Source organism: Chiloscyllium plagiosum, unplaced genomic scaffold (genome assembly GCF_037043375.1).
Source record: "Chiloscyllium plagiosum isolate Xiang-an unplaced genomic scaffold, Cpla_swu_hap1 HiC_scaffold_21, whole genome shotgun sequence".
Taxonomy (NCBI): domain Eukaryota; kingdom Metazoa; phylum Chordata; class Chondrichthyes; order Orectolobiformes; family Hemiscylliidae; genus Chiloscyllium; species Chiloscyllium plagiosum.
The window spans coordinates 3,135,750-3,152,905 of NW_028270159.1; the positions used below are offsets into that span (position 1 = coordinate 3,135,750).

General features: G+C 48.4%; 1 protein-coding gene across 8 annotated transcripts in view; it reads left to right on the top strand.

The window, feature by feature from the left end:
• The window catches only part of LOC122548536 (retinoic acid receptor RXR-alpha-A), a 106,557-nt gene that overhangs the window by 35,373 nt on the left and 54,028 nt on the right, over positions 1 to 17,156 (top strand). For 3 of the 8 annotated variants that reach the window (XM_087998134.1, XM_087998141.1, XM_087998135.1), the window contains exon 2: positions 15,384 to 15,491. The exons of 1 other annotated variant lie outside the window; for it this stretch is intronic. Coding sequence is in view for 1 of the 7 variants with exons in the window: in XM_087998140.1 (XP_087854266.1) it covers positions 1,185 to 1,187; positions 15,384 to 15,491 (111 nt within the window). In the remaining 6 variants the exon portion in view is untranslated. Of the gene's footprint in view, positions 1 to 1,080; positions 1,188 to 15,383; positions 15,492 to 17,156 lie in introns of those variants that run through there. 4 more of the 8 variants (XM_087998133.1, XM_087998139.1, XM_087998140.1 and 1 more) reach the window with 3 other exon arrangements.

Here is a 17,156-nt window from a genome sequence, read left to right on the forward strand (position 1 = left end):
GCAAAGTCTTTTCCCTGGGGTGGGGGAGTCCAGAACTAGATGGCATAGGTTTAGGTGAGAGGGGAAAGATATAAAAGAGACCTAAGGGGCAACTTTTACATGCAGAGGGTGGTAAGTGTATGGAATGAACTGCCAGAGGGTGGTAAGTGTATGGAATGAACTGCCAGAGGAAGTGGTGGAGGCTGGTACAATTGCAACATTTAAGAGGCATTTGGATGGGTATATGAATAGGAAGGGTATGGGCCGGATGCTGGCAAGTGGACTAGATTGGGTTGGGATATCTGGTCGGCATGGACGGGTTGGACCAAAGGGTCTGTTTTCATGTTGTACATCTCTATGACTCTATCTATTTGGATTTCTAGAAGGCATTTGATAAGGTGTCACACGGGAGGCTGAAAATAAGATAAGAGCGCATGGCGCTTTTGGAGCAAAGTGCTGGTAACGTTAAAGGATTTGTTGATCGGCAGAAAACAGAGTGCGGACAAAGGGCTGTTTTCCAGGATGGCAGACGGTGACTAGTGGAGTTCCACAGGGGTCAGTGTTGGGACCATAACGATCTGGATAAAGGAACTGAGGGCATTGTTGGTAAATTTGCAGATGGCACAAAGACAGGTGGATGGGCAGGTGGATGGGCAGGTGGATGGGCAGGTGGTGCTGGGCTGGTGCTGGGCTGTGCACAGGGAAGGAGAGTGACCATGTGGCAGATGGAGTCCAAGGCGGGGACTTGAGGTGATGTACTTCGGCTGAAAGAATGGAGGCGGAAACAATGACTAAATGGGAAACAACTTCGAAAATGTGAAACACAAAAGAGTTTTGGGAGGCTCAGGTCAGAGTTCACCGCAGCTGGAGAGGGTGGGGGCGGGGCCCGAGGGAAGGGGCGGGGCCCGAGGGAAGGGGCGGGGCCCGAGGGAAGGGGCGGGGCCCGAGGGAAGGGGCGGGGCCCGAGGGAAGGGCGGGGCCCGAGGGAAGGGGCGGGGCCCGATGGCAGGGGGCGGGATCACGGACAGGGGGCGGGGCCGCAGGCAGGGGGCGGGGCCGCAGGCAGGGGGCGGGGCCCGATGGAAGGGGCGGGGCCGCAGGCAGGGGGCGCGGCCTGGCCTAGCTGCGGGCGCAGCCTCGGCCTGTGGTTCCTGACGGAGAGACTCGCCTTTGGTGATGGGGCAATCGCGCGGGGCCGCCGTCCGATGGTGAGTGCGGAGCGCAGCCGAACCCGGGTTTAAACCGAAACGAGAGCCGCTGTCGCGAGGGAGCACCCCCCCCCCCCCGACCCGCCCAGCCCCGAGTTACCGCCTCAGACACCGGAACACAACCGTCCGCGGGCAGAGACTACCCCCACCCCCACCCACCCCCCCCACCCCCCCCACACCCCCCACCACACACCCCCCACCCCCACCCACCCCCCCCCACCCCCCCCACCCCCACCCACCCCCCACACCCCCCCCACACCCCCCCCACACCCCCCCCACACCCCCACCCACCACACCCCCCACACTCACCCCCCCCACACTCACCCCCCCCACCCCCACACCCACCCCCACACTCACCCCCCCCACACTCACCCCCCCCACCGTCCTCCACACCCCCCCCACACACCCCCCCCATACACACCCCCACACACACACCCCCGCATCCCCCCCACACACACCCTCCCCACACACACCCCCCCCCACACACCCCCACACACCCCCCCCCACACACCCCCCCCCCCCCGACCCGCCCAGCCCCGAGTTACCGCCTCAGACACCGGAACACAACCGTCCGCGGGCAGAGACTACACCCCCCCACCCCCCACCCCCCCCACACCCACCCCCCCCACCCCCACCCACCCCCCCCACCCCCACCCACCCCCCCCACCCCCACCCACACCCACCCCCACCCCCCCCACCCCCACCCACACCCACCCCCACCCCCCACACTCACCCCCCCCACACTCACCCCCCCCACACTCACCCCCCCCACACTCACCCCCCCCACACTCACCCCCCCCACACCCTCCCCACACTCACCCCCCCCACGCCCCCCCCCACACCCCCCCCCACACTCAGCCCCCCACACTCACCCCCCCACCCCCCCCACACACCCCCCCCCCCACACACCCCCCCCACACACCCCCCCCCCACACACACCCCCCCCACACACACCCCCCCCACACACACCCCCCCCACACACACCCCCCCCACACACACCCCCCCACACACACCCCCCCCCACACCCCCACCCCCCACACACCCCCACACCCCCCCCCCACACCCCCCCCACACACCCCCCCCACACACACACCCCACACACCCCCACACCCACCCTTCACCCTACAACCCCACCCCCCATCACCACCCCCCCACCAAAAGAAAGACAACTGTATCAATGAGGCAGAAAACTCAAAAAGGGATCATGGTGTAAGGTTGAGTGTAAAAGGAGTTGATGGGAAGGGTGAGGGGAGTAACAAATTAAAAATACTATACATGAATGCACGAAGCGTTAGAAATAAGATGGATGAGCTTGAGGCTCTTTTGGAAATTGGCAGATCCGATATTGTGGGGATATCTGAGACGTGGCTTCAAGTGGACAGGGCCTGGGAAATGAATATTCAAGGATACACGTGCTATCGTAAGGACAGACTGACGGGCAGAGGGGGTGGGGTGGCCCTGTTGGTAAAGGATGATATTCAGTCCCTTGCGCGGGGGGACCTAGAGTCAGGGGATGTAGAGTCAGTGTGGATAGAGCTGAGAAATTCTAAGGGTAAAAAGACCCTCTTAGGAGTTATCTACAGGCCCCCAAACAGTAGTCTGGATGTCGGATGTAAGTTAAATCAGGAGCTGAAACTGGCCTGTCGCAAAGATGTCACTACAGTTGTTATGGGGGATTTTCAACATGCAGGTAGATTGGGAGAATCAGGATGGTATTGGACCTCAAGAAAGAGACTTGAGGAGTGCCTCAGAGATGGATTCTTCGAACAACTGGTGCTGGAGCCGACCAGGGAGAAGGCAATTCTGGTTCTGGTGTTATGCAACGAACCAGAATTGGTTAGAGACCTCGAAGTGAAGGAGCCATTGGGAAGTAGTGACCATAAGCTTCAATCTGCAATTTGAGAGGGAGAGGGTACAGTCGGAAGTGACAATATTTCTGTTGAATAAAGGGAACTATGGAGCTATGAGGGAGGAGCTGGCCAAAGTTCAATGGTGCAATACCTTAGCAGGGATGACCGTGGAGGATATTTCTGGGTATAATGCAGAAGTTGCAGGATCAGTTCATTCCAAAAAGGAAGAAAGATCCTAGGAGGAGGCATGGGCGGCCGTGGCTGATGAGGGAAGTAAAGAAACATATAAAGTTAAAAGAGAAAATGTATAACGTAGCAAAGATAAGTGGGAAAACGGAGGACTGGGAAGCTTTTAAAGAACAACAGAGGATTACTAAGAAGGAAATACGCAGAGAAAAAATGAGGTACGAAGGTAAACTGGCCAATAATATAAAGGAGAAAGTGAGGTCTGCAGATGCTGGAGATCAGGGCTGGAAATGTGTTGCTGGAAAAGCGCAGCAGGTCAGGCAGTATCCAGGGAACAGGAGAAGGGCTTATGCCCGAAACGTCGATTCTCCTGTTCCCTGGATGCTGCCTGACCTGCTGCGCTTTTCCAGCAACACATTTCCAGCAATAATATAAAGGAGGATAGTAAAAGCTTTTTTAGGTATGTGAAAGGCAAAAAAAATGGTTAAGACTAAAATTGGGCCCTTGAAGACAGAAACAGGGGAATATATTACTAGGAACAAAGAAATGGCAGAAGAATTGAATTGGTACTTCAGATCTGTGTTCACTGGGGAAGACACAAGCAATCTCCCTGAGGTAACAGTGGCTGAAGGACCTGAACTGAAGGGAATTTATATTTGCCAGGAATTGGTGTTGGAGAGACTGTTAGGTCTGAAGGTTGATAAGTCCCCGGGGCCTAATGGTCTACATCCCAGGGTACTGAAGGAGGTGGCTCGAGAAATCGTGGATGCGTTGGTGATTATTCTCCAGAGTTCGATAGATTCGGGGTCGGTTCCTGAGGATTGGAGGGTGGCTAATGTTGTACCACTCTTTAAGAAAGGTGGGAGAGAGAAAGCAGGAAATTATAGACTAGTTAGTCTGACCTCAGTGGTGGGAAAGATGCTGGAGTCTATTATAAAGGATGAAATTACGACACATCTGGATAGTAGTAACAGGATAGGTCAGAGTCAGCATGGATTTATGAAGGGGAAATCATGCTTGACTAATCTTCTGGAATATTTTGAGGATGTAACTCTGAAGATGGACGAGGGAGATCCAGTAGATGTAGTGTACCTGGACTTTCAGAAAGCTTTTGATAAAGTCCCACATAGGAGGTTAGTGAGCAAAATTAGGGCGCATGGTATTGGGGGCAAAGTACTAACTTGGATTGAAAGTTGGTTGGCTGATAGGAAACAAAGAGTAGTGATAAACGGCTCCCTTTCAGAATGGCAGGCAGTGACCAGTGGGGTACCGCAAGGATCAGTACTGGGACCGCAGCTTTTTACAATATATGTTAATGATATAGAAGATGGTATTAGTAATAACATTAGCAAATTTGCTGATGATACTAAGTTGGGTGGCAGGGTGAAATGTGAGGAGGATGTTAAGAGATTACAGGGTGACCTAGACAAGTTAGGTGAGTGGTCAGATGCAGTTTAATGTGGATAAATGTACGGTTATCCACTTTAGTGGCAAGAACAGGAAGGCAGATTACTACCTAAATGGAGTAGTACAGGGGCAGTACAGAGAGATCTGGGTGTTCTTGTACACCAGTCAATGAAGGCAAGCATGCAGGTACAGCAGGTAGTGAAGAAGGCTAATAGCATGCTGGCCTTCATAACAAGAGGGATTGAGAATGAAGCAAAGAGGTTCTTCTGCAGCTGTACAGGGCCCTGGTGAGACCACACCTAGAGTACTGTGTGCAGCTCTGGTCTCTGAATTTGAGGAAAGACATTCTGGCTATTGAGGGAGTGCAGCGTAGGTTCACGAGGTCAATTCCTGGAATGGCGGGACTACCTTACGCTGAAAGACTGGAGCGACTGGGCTTGTATAGCCTTGAGTTTCGAAGACTGAGCGGGGATCTGATTGAGGCATATAAGATTATTAAAGGATTGAACACTCTGGAGGCAGGAAACATGTTTCCGCTGATGGGTGAGTGCCGAACCAGAGGACACAGCTTAAAAATACGGGGTAGACCATTTAGGACAGAGATGAGGAGAAACTTCTTCACCCAGAGAGTGGTGGCTGTGTGGAATGCTCTGCCCCAGAGGGCAGTGGAGGCCCAGTCTCTGGATTCATTTAAGAAAGAGTTGGATGGAGCTCTCAAGGATAGTGGAATCGAGGGTTATGGAGATAAGGCAGGAACAGGATACTGATTGAGGATGATCAGCCATGATCATATTGAATGGTGGTGCAGGCTCGAAGGGCTGAATGGCCTACTCCTGCACCTATTGTCTGTTATCTATTATTACCCACACCCCCACACCCACCCTACACCCCATACTGCCTGCCTGCACCCACCCCCACACTGCCCTCCCACCCCAAACCCCCACACTGCCTGCCCGCACCCACCCCTACACTGCCCCCCCCCCACCCACACTCAATACTGGTCAGAGTATTGAGTACAGGAGTTGGGAGGTCATGTTGCGGCTGTACAGGACATTGGTTAGGCCACTGTTGGAATATTGCGTGCAATTCTGGTCTCCTTCCCATCGGAAAGATGTTGTGAAACTTGAAAGGGTTCAGAAAAGATTTACAAGGATGTTGCCAGGGCTGGAGGATTTGAGCGAGAGGGAGAGGCTGAACAGCCTGGGGCTGTTTCCCTGGAGCGTTGGATGCTGAGGGGTGACCTTTTGGAGGTTTATAAAATCATGAGGGGCATGGATGGAGTAAATGGGCAAAGTCTTTTCCTTGGGGTGGAGGAGTCCAGAACTAGAGGGCATAGGTTTAGGGTGAGTGGGGAAAGATATAAAGGGGACGTAAATGGCAACTTTTTCACGCAGAGGGTGGTGCGTGTATGGAATGAGCTGCCAGAGGAAGTGGAGGAGGCTGGTACAATTACAACATTTAAAAGGCATCTGGATGGGTACATGAATAGGAATAATTTCGGAAGGATAAAGCCCAAGTGCTGGGAGGTGGGACTAGATTGGGTTGGGATATCTGGTCAGCATGGACAAGCTGGACCAAACAGTCTGTTTCCATGGTGTACATCTCTAGGACTCTCTGACTAAGTCCCCACCGAGCTTCCGAAGAATAACACATCCAGACCCATTCCCCTACCCCTATTACTCTACATTTACCCCTAACTAATGCACATCGCCTACACATCCCTGAACACTATGGACAATTTAGCGTGGCCAATTCACCCAACCTGCAGATCTTTGGATTGTGGGAGGAAACTGGAGCATCTGGAGAAACCCACACAGACACGGGGAGAATGTGCAAATTCCACACAGTCGCCTGAGGCTGGAATCGAACCCAGGTCCCTGGCGCCGAGGCAGCACTGCTAACCACTGAGTAACAGTATCTACTGTGTCAGGCTATCCCAGGACCTGAGAATCATCTCTCAATCACCTGAACTCCCAAGTGTCAGCCTAACCTGTCCAGTTTGGGACTTATTGGTTTGTGAATGGGCTCGTTAGCTGTCCCTCCTGTTTGTCATTTTGTTACTGAGCTTAGATCCTCATGTCCATGCCTGCTGCACATTGTCTTAGTCTAGTCTCCCCATTTTTACCCCAACCTTGGGTTCTCAGCCAGCCTGATCCTTTCTGGGCTGAGCTCTGGTGTGACCTATCAGATGAGCATTGTTGTATTTTGTCTCTCGAAAGAGTCGTGTGATCAATACTCATGGTCACGTGTTGGGTGGGTGTTTGTGGCCTCATGTCTGTTGCTGAATCTTTTTCTCTGATTTGGGTGAAAGTATATAGTGTTGAGGTTGGGTTTATAGAAAAGGTACATCCTGTGGGAGTGCTGCTCTGTCCCACTACACAGACAGGAAATCCCCTCTGATAATCCGAGCTGCACCACACAAGTGATTGTGCTATTTTTATACTGTCTTTTATACACTGATTAGCCCAAGCTCCACCACTCTGCTCGAATCCTTCCGTCCAGCATTTAAATGGAGGTGAGCATCTTCATTTTCTGTCAGTTGTAGAAAAGGGGAGGTAGTCACTGACCAGCTGATGTGAGTTTGTGCTTCAATTAGAGATATCTTATCTGTCTTTCAGTCAGTGCCCTGCCCTCGGTTTCAGTCTTGTATGTGCTCAATTAAAAAAAAATTACTTGATTCAAAGTGGGTTTCACTGGCTGAAATGGTAGTGGTGATACTCCAGCCCTCTGGGTAACAAATTCCAAAGATTTGCCACCCACTGAATGAAGAAATTCCTCCTTTGCTCAATCCTAAATGCACCCCAGCCTGCTATCCTGAAGCTATGTCCCCTGGTTCTAGACTCACCAACTGGGGAAACATTCAATCCACATCCACCTTGTCAAGCCCTGTAAGTGTTTTGAAATCACCTCTCATTCTTTAAAACTTCAGTGAATACAGGCCCAGTTCCCACAGTCTGTCTGCATTAGACAATATCAGGGATTAATATGGTGAACTTTTGTTGCCCTCCTTCTCTGGCAAGGTATATCCTTCCATGGATAAGAAGATCATATTGTCCACAAAACACAATGTGAAGCCTTCATACCCTGCAGCAAGATGTCCTTACTCCCCACTCAAAGTTCGTTCTGGTAAAGCCCCCAACATGTCACTTGCCTGTTCAGTTACATACTGGACCTACATGTGAGCAAAGACAACCTGGTCCATCTGCACTTCCCAATCTCGCACCTTTTCAGATATATTCTCCTTTTCTGTTTTTTACACCAAAGTGGATAACTTCATATATTCACATTATATTCCCTTTAGCATTTTGTTGCCCTTCACATACCTGTTTAAATTCTCCGAAAGCCTCCTCACCCCCTCTTCACCACGGATATTCCCAGCCAGCTTAGGGTCATCATGATTTTGGAAACATGACAATAATGCCCCACATTGAAATCATTGATGTTGTGGCTGTAGCACTGAGCCCAGGGGTAGCCACTAGTATCAGCCTGCCAACCTGACACTGATCTGTTTCTCTGCTTTCTACCCGCTAACCAGTTCTCAGTTGGTGCCAGTATATTCCCCCAGTCCCATGCATTGTAATTTATTTGCTAACTTTCCATTTGAGCCTTATCAAAAACCTATGAACATTCTCTTACATCATTTGTTTGTGAATCATTCTGGGCGGCACGGTGGCACAGTGGTTAGCACTGCTGCCTCACAGCGCTAGAGACCCGGGTTCAATTCCCGACTCAGGCGACTGACTGTGTGGAGTTTGCACATTCTCCCCGTGTCTGCGTGGGTTTCCTCTGGGTGCTCCGTCTTCCTCCCACAGTCCAAAGATGTGCAGGTCAGGTGAATTGGCCATGCTAAATTGCCTGTAGTGTTAGGTTGTAGGGGTATGGGTGGGTTGCGCTTCGGCGGGTCGGTGTGGACTTGTTGGGCCAAAGGGCCTGTTTCCACACTGTAAGTAATCTAATCTAATCACATCTGCTGGTTGCCTTTGTCTGTTACAAATAACATTAAAAAACTCTGAGCAAGTTTGTCAAACAGGATTTCCTTTTTTAATCCATGTTGATTCTGTCCAGTTTAACCAATTTTTTCTAAATGATAAATGATCACATCCTATATAACAGATTTTAACATTTCCCTCTTCTTTTGTAGTGGGATTACATTGGCTACTTTCCAATTTGCAGGAACCTTAACAGAATCAATAGTTTTGAACATAACCACCAATACTTCCACAGTCTCTGTTGTCACCTCTTTGATCACTCTGGGATGGAGCTCATTGGGTCCAGGGAATTAGTCAGCCTTTAATCTAGTTAACGTTTGAAGTGCTACCTTTTTCTACATATAAATCTGATGAATTAAAAGGATGTTCTCCACTAAGTCTGCAAATATTTTTGAGAGATTTTCTGTATCTTCCTCCATGAAGATAGACATAAGATAACTGTTTAGTTTCTCTGCTGTTTCTGTGTTCACCGCAGTAATTTCTGTTGTATCTCACCTGAAGAGGCCCACTTCTGTCATAGCTAATTTTTCTTTTCATATACCTAAAGAAGCTTTGATAATCTTCCTTTGTTTTTGTTTTTGTTAGCTTGCATTAATATTCTCCTTGTTTTTTAATCAGATTTTTGGACTTTACTGTGTTGTGAATTGTTTCCAATCCTCAGCCTTATCTCTTGATCTGGCATTCTCATTATTCACTTCTTTGATTATATACATAACTGATTGCTGACCAGAGTTGATTCACCTTTGCTTTTGCATATTTGTGCCCCAGAGGAATCGACATCTGTTGTAGAGTGTGAAGTATTTCTTCAAGTACTGGCCATTGCCTGCCAACCATCAAATCTTTCAATTTCCCAATCTGCCATAGTAAGTTTCCCCTTTACGTTCATAATTTCATTTCTGCACATTTAAGACCTTGGTTTCAGAATTAAAACTTAGTGCAACATTCTACTGTGTTGTAGTTACTATTTGCCAAAGGCTTGTTTTGAGCAGTTTGTTTATTAGCCTGCTGTCATTACAAAACACTAAATCCATAAAGCCTGGTCCTTTTCTGGCTCCGAAACATAATGCTCCAGAAATCTATCTTGTACACACTCCAGGAATTCATCCTCCATAATGTGAGTGCTAATTTGGTTAACCCAGTTTAAGTGTAAACTGCAGTTGACCATTATTATTGAATGACACTGTTTATATTCTCTCTGAGTATTCACCCTGTACTTTGCCCAACATTACTACAGTCTGGTGGCCTGAAAACAACTCCTATTAATTTTGCTGCCCTTTGGTGTTTCTTAGCTCTATCCAAACTGATCTAAAATTTTGATTCTAATTAGATTTAAGCAATTAGCAGATCTCGTCCCTTGTTAAATGTTATGAAGAAATTAGATTTTAGATTCCCTACAGTGTGGAAACAGGCCCTTTGGCCCAACAAGTCCACACCAACCCTCTGAAGAGCAACCCACCCAGACCCATTCCCTTGCATTTACCCCTGACTAAGGCACCTAACACTAAGGGCAATTTACTGTGGCCAATTCACCTAACCGGCACATCTTTGGACTGTGGGAGAAAACCGGAGCACCCGGAGGAAACCCACGCAGACACGGGGAGAACGTGCAAACTCTACACAGACAGTTGCCTGAGGCAGGAATTGAACCTGGGTCCCTGGCGCTGTGAGACAGCAGTGCTAACCACTGAGACACCATGCCGGCCCAGGTCTGCCACATTTTCCTTTCCGCCTATCTCTCTTCTAAATGCCATATAGCCGTATCTCTCTGATGACAATTAGTTTATATCCATTTATCTCAATTTGTGCATTCGATTAACCAACCTTTTTTTATGAACCTTACACTCAGAGTGCCTACATACTGCATTTTGAACATTGTTCTCTATTCTGTTCATTATTCTCTGATCCTATTTGATGTTTGGCTGTGCTTTGTCTGCCCTCTGTTTTTGATTTCTATTTTTCTACTGCCTTTTAACCATATTTCTTTCAAATTTGTACCTCCCTTTGCTTATCTGGTTTAAACCTTCCCTAACAGCACTAATGAGTGAGGATGGTAGATGTGGTTCTGCTAAAATGTAATCCATATATTTTGTCCTGTTCCTACCTTCCTTAGAAATCTGTGGCCTTTCTCCTGCACCAGTTTCCCAGCCACATGTTCACCTGCTACTTCACCTGTTTCAATGCTCACCAGTATGTGGGTTTGGGAGTAATCCTGACATTACTGCTTTGGAGTTCCTGCATTTCAGTCTCTTTCTAGCTTCCTGAAATCTGCTCTTAGGGCGTCATCCTCCTTTCTACCCAAGTCATTGTTACCATTGTGGACCATGACCTCTGGTCGCTCACCTTTCTCCAGCAGCTCCGTGACATCCTTGAACCTTGTGTAAAAGACGCAACATACACATCTCCAACCACAGAAATGTCTATCTATTCCTCAAACCTAACAAGTTCCCCATCCATGATAGGTATTCTGCATGCAAACAAAGCTCTTCACTGTACTTGGGTACACATGACAATAAATCAAATCAATCTCTTTCTCTTCCCCTCCTATTTCAGAGCTGCTTGTGGTGCCAAAATTTGGCTCCAAACCCTTGCCAACAATAAACCAGAAAACTGACTAGTGAATGGGACTGCTGTACTATCTGCCAGCTTCTCTTGTACTGCCTGGCAGTCTTCCATTCTTTCTGCCTGCATTCTCCTAGCCTGCTCTCTGAGTATGCTAACTTTCTAGTTTGCAGCCTCACAGATACACCATTGTGCCTTCAGCTGCTGTTTAAGCTTCAAACCTCTGAGCTCCAGTTGCAGCAGCCAGCTACACTTCCTGCACGTCAGGTTTTCTTGGTTACTAGTAGAGTTCACGACTTTTCACTTGCAACGGGACACATTCTACACGAAAAAGCTGCCCTGCCATGCATTAATTTTACTCGTGTTAACTTTATTTTACTTTGGTTTATTTATTAATATTATTTTACTTGTCCTTAAATTAATAAACCTTACTATTATTAAGAAAATGTTACTAGTACTAATAAATCTCTCCCGCTCACTCAAACTAGCTTGTGCCTGCTCTTGAGCTTGCTGTCATGCTCACGCGCTCTCTCTCTCTCTTTCGCGCTCTCTCTCTCACACACACTCCTCCCCCCCCCCCCCCCAAAGCTCTTTGTCTTTCCTACACTCTGTCTTTTCATATGACTCGCAGCTCGCCTCACTTGTGTCTCATTGTAGACTCACCTCAACGGTTGAGAGTGATGTCAGAGAGATCGTTTCAGAATTTTTGGTTCTGAATCCAGGAACTACAGAAAGAACTGAAGATTATTTTAATTTCCTTTGTAAAGCTACACTTTTGAAAGTGAGCGTGCTCCTGTCAGCTCTGTTTTCATTCATTCATATCTGGGGGAACCTGCCGTCCATGCTCTCAGAAGTACCTTCACTTGTAGTCTGCATGCTTTCTCGCTGTGCGGTGGGTGGCTGCTCCAGCTGAAACCCCATCACTGTGCCAAGCTGAAGCCCGTAGTGCCGTAGCAGTCAACAAAGGATTTATTAGTTAATTAAATTGAGGGGTTTCGATAGAACAAGTCTGGAGAAGTGGTTTCCTCTGTCAATCAGATCAGTAACCATAGGTCAGAGATGCCAAGTAATTGACAAAAGAAGCACAGGAAAGTGAGAAATTGTTTTTGCTCAGTGCTGAGGTCTAAAAGGCACTACCTGAAAGGTTGCTACTGTGAAGAGTCAATTGCACGTGTATTTGAGCTCCAATCTTCAGCAGAAAAAGCCAGAGACTAATGAGACTAATTTAACCGCTCTCACTGAGCAATATAGACATAATGTTCGTCTGTTCTGTATGATTCTGTGACGGTCTTTTTCAGTTTCGGTTGGTTCAGCAGATGATAGCCTAGAAACGTGAAAACTGGGGTAGTCTGAGTCTCGCCTACTGTCAATCACTGGGAGAGGGGCAGTGTGAGGAGGCACTCGCTGGTTAGTATGTACCCCAGTGAGGGTCAGTGTGTGTGGGAGCTGTATCCCAGTGAGAGTCAGTGTGTGTGGGATCCGTACCCCAGTGAGGGTCAGTGTGTGTGGGAGCTGTATCCCAGTGAGAGTCAGTGTGTGTGGGATCCGTACCCCAGTGAGGGTCAGTGTGTGTGGGAGCTGTATCCCAGTGAGAGTCAGTGCCTGTGGGACTGTACCCCAGAGAGAGTCAGTGTGTGTGAGACTGTACCCCAGTGAGGGTCAGTGTGTGTTGGAGCTGTACCCCAGTGAGAGTCAGTGCCTGTGGGACTGTACCCCAGAGAGAGTCAGTGTGTGTGAGACTGTACCCCAGTGAGGGTCAGTGTGTGTTGGAGCTGTACCCCAGTGAGGGTCAGTGTGTGTTGGAGCTGTACCCCAGTGAGGGTCAGTGTGTGTTGGAGCTGTACCCCAGTGAGGGTCAGTGTGTGTTGGAGCTGTACCCTAGTGAGGGTCAGTGTGTGTTGGAGCTGTACCCTAGTGAGGGTCAGTGTGTGTTGGAGCTGTACCCTAGTGAGGGTCAGCGTGTGTTAGGGCTGTACCAGTGAGGGTCAGTGTGTGTTGGAGCTGTACCCCAGTGAGGGTCAGTGTGTGTTGGAGCTGTACCCCAGTGAGGGTCAGTGTGTGTTGGAGCTGTACCCTAGTGAGGGTCAGTGTCAATCACAAATTATTCAAGGCTGAGTTGGATAAGGTGTCAGCCTGCACCAGCATCCTATCCTCTGAGAGGAGGAATTTCTTTCCAACTCCATTTCAGAGCCTTAGAGGTCTACAGCCCAGAGAAATGCCTTTTAGCTGATTGAGTCTGTGTCAATCAAAAGAATCAGCTGCAAACCTCACTGATTCGTCCTCAAGGGCAGCTAGGGATAGAGAGTTCACATCCTCCAAATTTCTAGTCAGGAAAGTGTTTGCCTTTTGTTTTCCAACAAATTCACATTATATTCCATCAGCTGTGTTCTGGTCCATTTACTCAGCCTGTCCTAAGTCTGCTTGACGCCTTTTTACGTCCTTGTCTTACGTTGCCACTTAGTTTGGTGTCAGTTTTACAATTGGTTTCCACATCCAAATAATTGACACAGATTGTGAACAATTATGGCTGTAGCACTGATCCTTGAAGCATCCCATTGGAAACAAACTGCCTTCCTCAGAATGACATTATCGTACCTACGTTCTACCTCCTGTCTATTAGCTAATTCTCAGTCCATGCTCATACATTGCCCCCAGTCACATGTGTTTGAATTGTATTTACTAACCTCCTGTGTGTAACCTTATCCAAAGCCTTTTGCGATCCAAATCTATCACGTCCACAGGTTCTGCTTTGTTTGTGGTCCAAGTAACATCATCATTGTGGTGGACCAAGTGAATGTGAGGTGGGGGTTTGGTTGTGGTTGTAGGGTGAGTGTCTGAGCTATGTTTGCCTCTGTCCTTGCTGATATACCTCTTGGGGCCTGGGCTTTGAGCTTTGCTTGATCGATGAGGTGAGTGTCTGCCTGAAGCTGGAACAGCTGCTGAGACTCAGTCTGGTTCCAGCCTCCATGGCCATTTGCATTGCTGACAGCTCAGAGCCAACTGGTGTGGCCAACAGAAGGGGTGAGACTGCGACACTGGGGCCTACAGTTCAACTGGGGAGAGGGTGTGCTGTGCTTTTGGCCAGTATTGTAGGAACAAGAGGAAGCCGTTCACCACCTTGAACCTACTTGGGGGCGGCACGGTGGCTCAGTGGCTATGGACACTGAATGTGAGGCTTATTGTGGATTAGTGGTGCTGGAAGAGCACAGCAGTTCAGGCAGCATCCGAGGAGCAGTAAAATTGACGTTTCGGGCAAAAGCCCTTCATCAGGAATACAGGCAGAGTGCCTGAAGGGTGGAGAGGTAAGTGAGAGGAGGGTGGGGGTGGGGAGAAAGTAGCATATGAGGCTTATTGTGCCCACTCAGCAGTCTCAGTGTGAAAGGCTGCTAGGGTTGTTATGAGCAAGATTGCTGCCTCTGTTACCACCTGATTAGATCTGCTTTTAGCAAGCTGTATGTGGAGACAATAGTAATTATATTTGTCATAAAGTTGGAATGGGTGTTCCCAAGTTCCAGAATGGGGTGTTTTAAAATATGATTTTGGAGACTACACAGGTTCAGCTGTGAGAGTGTGAGGCAGCAACCGAACAGTGAGAGGAACTTGGTCTTTTGGTGAAAGGCATCAGTTGGTGTGGTATAACTTGTTTGGCTTGTTTTCACTTCCCTAACCAACTGTGTTCACTGGATGCCTGATGGAAGCTGTCATTCTTGTCCCAGAAACTGCACGCAGTGCCATGAGGTAATGCAGCGCTTGTTATTCCCTGTGATTCAGAGAACTGGGATAATATTCCAGAGGACATACATTCTTGGCCAGTATATGTTAGTAAATTTATTTTTAAAATGCAGCGAAATAAGTTATGACATAGCCCCAGAATTGTGTGTTTAGATAGCTTGTTTGACATAGTAAAACCTCCCACAGCATTGCACAAGAATGTTTGTAAACTGATTTGCCAGCCAAGGTGCAGATGGGGCTGATCACCTAGCCTTTGGTCAAAGAGATTGATTTTAACAAACGAGAAGGTTTAAGAAGGAAATTGGAGAGCTCGGGCCAGGCAGCTGAAGGCATGGCCAGCTATGAAGATATGATTAAAAACAGGGTTTTGCAAGAGGCCAGAATTAGGGGGGAGTGCTGCCAGAGCCTGTGGGACTGCAGGAAGTTAGAGGGCGAATTGAAAATAAACAGGTTTTATTTTTATTTATTCATAGGACGAGGGTGTCTCTGGTTGGCCCAGCATTTCTTGTCACCCCGAATTGCCAAGAGGACAGTTAAGAATCAACCGCATTGCTGTGGATCTGGAGTTACATGTAGAGCAGGTAAGGATAGCAAGTTTCCTTCCCTAAAGGATCTTAGTGAATCAGAAGGGTTTTTATGACAATTAACAGCAATTACATGGTTGCCATTAGACCAGCTTTTCAGTAATTGAATTCAAGCTCCACCGTTTGCCACAGGATTCAAACCTATGTTCCCAGAACATTAGCATTGAGTACTGGATTACAACACCACCTATTGCCTTTGGGCATATTAAAATGAAGTCAGCCCTTAACTGTGGGGAGTGAATGGGATTTGAAGAGAGTTAAGGCACAGTCAGCAGGGCAGGGGATGGGATCCCAGCAGGAGCATTTCAGAAGAGTCAAATCTGGACGTAACAAGGATGTGTATGAGGACTTCAGCAGGAATTCCTGATGAAGGGCTTTTGCCCGAAACGTCGACTCTCCTGCTCCTTAGGTGCTGCCTGACTGGCTGTGCTTTCCCAGAACCACACTCTTTAACTCTGATCTCCAGCATCTGCAGTCCTCACTTTCTCTTGATTGGTGAATTAGCTGATCTTCGGGCCAGCAATGACACCATGCTCGTGAATAGTTCAGTTTAGTCTTGGACAGATGCCTGGGAAAAGGATGGCATCTGTCAATGGGGAATGTAGAATGTCATGTAAAGCAAATTTCTGCTTATCTTGTATTGGATGTCATCACTGGAATGTGGTCATCAATGCTAAAACCAGTATTTGTGGCCTTTCCTAACTTGAACCAGAAGTACCTCCCCTGAGATCCCTAGCAGCATTCCCTCAAATTTTCTTTATGGCTGCATGGGCCTCCAAGGTCTGTGCATGCTAGTGGTTTCTGGAACTGGAAATCAATGCAAAGATTAGTGTGCCGATGCTGATCTCTGTGCAGTGTAACTTGCAAAAGCTGTGTAAATGCAGTTTTGATGAATATTAGTCCCCAGCATCACAGATTCCAGCAATTGTGCTGAAGATTTGTACCCCAGAACTAACTACTCCCCTAGATCATCTGTTCTAGTACAGTTCGAACGTAAGCATCTACCTGACATTGTGGGAAATTGCCCAAGTTTGCCCCCTCCATGAAGAGCAGGCAAAATATGCCTTGGCCGATTGCTGCCCAATATCAGTCTACTCTCGATTAGCAGTAATGTGGTGGAAGGTCTCTCATCTGTGCTACCAAGTGGTACTTTGTCATCAACAACCTGCTGTCTGCCAGGGCCACTGAGCTCCTGACCTCATTACAGCCTTGGTACAAATGTTGACAAAGGAGTTGAACCCAAGAGGTGAGATGAGAGTAAATGCTTTTAACATCAAGGCAGCATTTGACTGAGTGTGGCACACAGGATCAAAACTGGAGTCAGTGTGGACCACGGGGAAAACTCTTTGCTGGCTGGAGAAGATGGTTGTGGTTGTTGAAGGTCAGTCAGCCCCACTTCAAAATATTATCAACAGCAGTCCTCAGGGCAGTGTCCCAGGCCCGAACCATCTTCATCAATGATCTTTCCTCCTTTATGGGGATGTTTCCACAATGTTCAGCGCCATTCGCAACTCCTTAGATACCAAAAGTCTCTGTCCAAATTCAGCAAGATCTGGACAGTGGCCAGGCTTGAGCTGACAAGTGGTAAATAAGGCGGAAGTGGGTACTGCAGATGCTAGAGATTAGACTCAAGACTGGACTCATGCTGGAAAAGCACAGCAG